Source organism: Etheostoma spectabile, chromosome 6 (assembly GCF_008692095.1).
Source record: "Etheostoma spectabile isolate EspeVRDwgs_2016 chromosome 6, UIUC_Espe_1.0, whole genome shotgun sequence".
In the NCBI taxonomy this organism is placed as follows: Eukaryota; Metazoa; Chordata; class Actinopteri; order Perciformes; family Percidae; genus Etheostoma; species Etheostoma spectabile.
Window position 1 is genome coordinate 6,129,677 of NC_045738.1, and position 5,632 is coordinate 6,135,308.

Sequence of the window (5,632 nt, forward strand, 5' to 3'; positions counted from 1 at the left end):
ACATCCTAAAGTCTAGGATGAGTTGTTTTTTTTAATGCAAAATCCATTAATACACATAACATGTGGAATCATTGCATAGAAGTGAAAATGTAAAGTCAAGGGTTACCCTGGTGTTTGTTGATTGTATTGTGACTACTAAAGGAAGAGCAAAGAACTACAGCTTTTATAAATCAGTCCACTAATCTATTCTTCACTGAATTCTCTACCAGTTAATTTTTTCAACATTTAGCATAGTTTGCCTATCCTTCTTCCCCCCTTACAAGTAGGCAGTGGGTACGCATCATATTTCAGAAGCACAGAGAAATGTCTAGAGGGTTTTTGGTAGTGTAACATTTAAATGATGATATCCAAAACCTACTGAATTTAGTTTAATACAAACATTTTACATATCAATACACTTACTGACTTTCCCAGACCAAAGGTTGAAAAAGATTTCTTACCATTTTTCTTAATGTTTCCTCTAAATCTTATTTATAAAAACATAAGGCCTCCTTGTTAGAATGGAAAACAAATGACCATTCCGATAAATCAAAACACAGGATGTTTTTTTTAATTTGCTGGTTATTACTCCAGGACTAATGTAAAAAGTATTTTGCTTATAAATCTTACTTTGTACTAATATCATGGCTAAATTAACCTGCTAGAGGCTGCGATAAAGCCCCTCTTTACTCATTATGCTGGGTGGAAATATGATTAAAATACAAGTTTAAATAAGATTGAACAAATAAAAAGAAAACAAATTGACAAAGAGTCCTCCAAACAGTGGCTCAAGGCCAGGTAGTAAAGTGGGGGCCACCTTAAGGCCCTTACCATGGCAGTTGATTATATGCTTTAAATTGTACATACTCCTATATATTCCCAGTTAAACATCCAAAATAAGCCTGGAGCTTTTGGGGTTCCCAAGTGTCGGGGCCACAGGGCTCCTGCCTGCTTTGCCTAGTTGGTAATTCAGCCCTGACAGAAACAATATTTCATTGATTAGTTTGCATACTGTCCACACATAATCTGGTGGCAAAAACTCTAAAATGCATACCATGAACTTGTAAAGTAATTATAAATAAAATCCTAACTACTACGAAGACTAAATACTTACATTTACATTAATGTACATTAATACTGTCATAAAGGCCCAATTATCAAAAGATGTCATTGTCTAGTTTTTGGATTTGACTACTATACTTGATTGCTTCTGCATTTACCGGAAAAATAACACCTACAGTACATACCTTTTACTTCCTGGAGTACTGGAGCTTGGATTTGTCAAAGGTTTTTCTATTTATGATGTATACTATTTTACATTTCTATTCAAAGAAAATGCCCAACTCACATGATGCGTGACAGCTAGGGCATACAACATGATAGCTTTAAAAATACATATTCTAGGCTTGCAGTGCTTTAAAATATTTAAGATATTACAGCCCATATCAGACAAATCAATATAACGCATGTTTCACATATTGGTACGTTTATTACCACCATGAACAACAGGATACATTACAAAGTCTATGATAAAAGTGATCATCTAATTATCATTACTAATTATTTACAGGCTAATGAGGGTATGTAATAAAAGGGATGCAATTGAAAAAGCCAAAAAAGCTTTTAACATTGACAAGCTATTACACACTCAAGAGTTGCTTTAAAAAATAATGAACATGGAGCTGTACAGTGTGAAAATAAGGGGTAAAAAAAAAAAAAAAAAAGTATTACAATTGGCACATATGGAAAGAGCAAACTATAATAAAATGGGGCCATTCTTGAATGCACTCCCTTGCCAATTTTTCAGAGAAAAAACTTGAGCATCATTAGTAAGTCAGCTGTTGCATTGTGTTTTTGGCTTAATGTCTCCAGCCATGATGCGATGAATCCTCCTGCGGTGGTTTTTGAGTGACTTTAGGTTTGGGTATGTACCGTGACAGACATCACATCGGTGTGATTCACACTGTTTGTGAGTAAGCAAGTGTTTCTGCAATCCGTCCATGGTGCCAAACCAGCGAAGACAAACAGGGCAACGCACAGGCTTGATGGCTGGCTTGCAAGCCCCACTCCTTTGGTGAAACATAAGACTAACTGTGTTCGGGAAGTCAGAGTTGCAGTGGGAACAGCGATAGGTTTTGGGCGGGTTGGTTTTGGGTGGATTGGTGGGATTTGTAGCCCGTCCACCTTTGCATCGATTCCAGGATATATGCCTTCGAAGGGAACAGCGAGAGGAGAAAGTGTTGCCACATCGTGTGCATACAAGCCGCTGCTGCTTCTTTGTTGGATTTAGAAGCTGTTCTTTGCGTGGTTGCTTCGGTGGAGGCTGACTCACTAACGGAGTGGGCGACGGCGGCTGCTGCTGCTGGGGGGGCTGTTGCTGAAATCGAAGTAATAGAGGCTGTGATCGTTGGGGTTGTAGTCCCTTCAGCAGCTGATGATGAGGATGCATGTGGATCTGCAGATGAACTTCGTAGTCTGCCCAAGAACTAACCGTCTCTCCACAAGTCGGACATGTGTAAGATTCCTGTGCATGCTTCTGCAGATGCTCCAGGAGAAGCCTTGGAGATGTAAATCCAACCCCACATTCACATGTCACCCTTCTTGGAAGTACTGAGGGCAGTGACATGATGCCCCAGTTTCCCCCATCATCCTCCTTGGTTTGACAGTCGGCTGCATTGCCCGTCACACTCTGCTGCATATTTGCTCTATTCATCTGCCGACCATCGGTCATTGTTTGTTGCAACTGACATTTCTTTCTGTGAACCATCATGTTATCTTTGCGGTTAAAGGTCTTCCCACAGACAAAACAAGCAAACATTGGTTTCATATTGTTGGCAGTTAGTGGAGTGGAAGCCTGACTACCACCCTGTGCTACACTCCCAGGTCCACGCGGCCTAAATCCACACAGCCGTAAATGGCGCCTCAAAGTGGATGGCCGACTGTAGGTTTTCTGACACCATTTACAAGGGTAACGTTTTACACCATCTCTGACAAAATAGCGCAGGCTTGGGGGCGCCATCTCTGCAACAGCTGACACAGACCTCTTCATCTCACTGTCATTACCAGCTTTCCCTGTAGAGGTGAGCACCTCCGTTTCATCATCCAAGGGCATAGTCCACTGCCCTTCATTACTGTCCTCATTATCAACTGCTGCTGCATCCCAGCTGTTTTCTACCCCACACACAGAGGGGTCTGTGTTTGGCTCCCTCTTTGTAGATTTGGGGTAAAATGGTGAGAAGCTATTTGCTGGATGAGTCCAGGCCAACTGTGAAACGGCAGACTGCTTTGAATTTGGAGAGGTCACCTCTACCTTGATACGACCAGTAACATCAGTGCCCACAGCAATATTTTTACAGTTTTGAAATGCAGATTGAACCTCTGCATCGGTTTTGACTTCATTGTTTGATCTCAAAACTAGCCTTTTCTGAGAGGAGGGATTGGCCAGCAGAGAGGGGGCTGACCCCGGGCCCTGGCACTTGTGCATTTTGAGGTTCCACCTCCGTGCGTAGCTGTGCTTGCACAATGGACAAAAGAAAACTTTTCTTGAGTGGCTCAGACTAGGGAATGGCACAATTTTTTGGGCAAACGGTAACTTTTTTTTAAAAGAGCTTGATGGCTGTATGGTCTTGTTTCCTAAGTGAGGGCATACGTGATTGTCAGGTAAAGGCAGCCGCCCAATGATGAGCTGTTTACAGCGACGACAACATTTGATCCTCTCTTTTTTGTGCAAGAAATGATGCTCTGTCAGTTTTACCACATTTTGAAAGACCCTTCGACAGCGGCCACATTGAAATCTCCCATATGTGCCATTACTACCAGCATCCATGAGCTTTTGACGGGTTTCAAGGACCACAACAGGTGAAAAAGTCTTAGTCAGACAGACAACCTTCTTCTTACTAGACTCAAGAATTTTGCTGATGGATGGAGCATTTGTCTTTATACCGGGTTTTGCTAGCAGCCGCCTCAACTGTGCAGTGGAGAGATCATTGATTGAGGACACCTCTGATTTCACTACTGGTGTTATATCAACAGGGACATCTTCTTGTTTGGGGATAACTATCTTATTTTGAGTCGGAGACAGAGGATGTGGAAAATGCTTCATGTATGCTGATGCCAGCAACTTCATTAGGGAGTTATTTTTGGGCAAACTCTCACCCTTTTCGCTGCTGAGAACAGAGTTTGTTTTGTCCTGCAAATGCATGTCCTCTACAATCTCTGGTATTTTCTCTGCTGTGGCTATGTTCTCAAGTTGTTTCTCACTGTCATCTTGAGGGGGTGTACACTGGCCTTGAGGAGTGGTTACTATGGCAATGCTATCCCCCAGGCTTACATCTGCTTTATGGTCTGTTACTGTGGGTAGTTCGACAGCTGGAAACCTTGAGGTAGAGGGGGAACTAAGGACCAAACCAGGCTGGGTTGCAGTTGGAATGAATGATACATGCTGGGTGTCACTAGAGAAAACACTCTTACGATCAAGAGGTTGGGTTAGCTGTGTTTGAGAGACATGTGATTGCTTATGCTCCAGCATAAGACTAAAGTCCTGAAACTCCTCTCCACAATCACAAATATATAAAGAAGATGAAGGGCACTCAGGCATGAGTGTCAGTGGACTGGGGCGCCTGCTGGATGAGTCCACACTTGCACACAGTGTTTCATGTGGGCTGATGTTAGGCTGGGGAGGAGCAGGGACTTTGGAGAGTTCATTAGCATGGGTTGCCTGATGTACTAGCAAGGAGGCCAATCCAGTGAAGGTGGCTGAACATGCCACACAACGATACACTTTGGGGGATGAAGTACTTCCCTGTAACCCAAGCATCATGGCAGCCACAGGAACAAGTCAATCCAGGTGTTGGGGTCATGCAAGGAAGCCTCCTGTAAATCACAACAGACACATAAACGACATCACTAAGGGAAAAGTTTTTTTTTTGTACATTTGTTGCAAAAATAAATGTTACGCCTTTCTACTCATTCTAATGGCATACCTGTATACATCTTAATAATTTCTCAGTCATTTCACTGTTAAATGTGACAACTCGTTTTAAACATGGTCTCATGCATATCAATGGAAAACATGAGAACTAGAGTCATATTGTGTTCTTTACAGTAAAATGTCAATTTGTATTAGGATATATGATGAGCAAGATATTTTGTGTAATGAGACATTACAATTTGCTATTCCTTCCAAACTTTGTTAGATGGTTAAGCAGCTGGAACATTGCTTAACCAGGTCCCTTTCAAAAGATCCCTAAACTGTAGGTCCGTAATAAATATGAAGAAAAGACAATGCTTATTAGTCAGTGCTGCCTTGGCCTGTATTTTCTACCAGCATCCAACTCAACAAAAAGCACCTGAGAGCCACCTTGGATTGCAGTATAGAGAGACACAGCCCCACCAGGCTGTGGATTTACGTCCCAATTACACTGGCTTTGTATAGCATGTTTTAGCCTTGCCATGACCATGCATTTCCACTTATTTCACACAGCAGGGAACAATCATTGAGACTTGTGATACAGCTCCAAACAGGGCCAAATTAGGACAGTCTTAAACAAGACTTTTGGTTGAACAAAACCAAATGGGAATACGTCATTAGAGTCTACGGTCTTTATAATCCTATCTTTTTAATAAACTGTACACTTACAAAGTTCTCAATGCT

The 5,632-nt window shown here is 41.8% G+C and overlaps 1 protein-coding gene across 1 annotated transcript in view; it reads right to left on the minus strand.

Annotated features, from left to right (window-relative positions):
• Window positions 1-1,448: 1,448 nt before the first annotated feature.
• The window catches only part of im:7147486 (zinc finger protein 865), a 6,754-nt gene continuing 2,570 nt past the window's right edge, over window positions 1,449-5,632 (minus strand). Inside the window, exon 2 of the mRNA XM_032518308.1 lies at window positions 1,449-4,851. Coding sequence (XP_032374199.1) covers window positions 1,814-4,798 — 2,985 coding nt within the window. The 5' untranslated portion in view covers window positions 4,799-4,851 and the 3' untranslated portion in view covers window positions 1,449-1,813. The remainder of the gene's footprint in view (window positions 4,852-5,632) is intronic.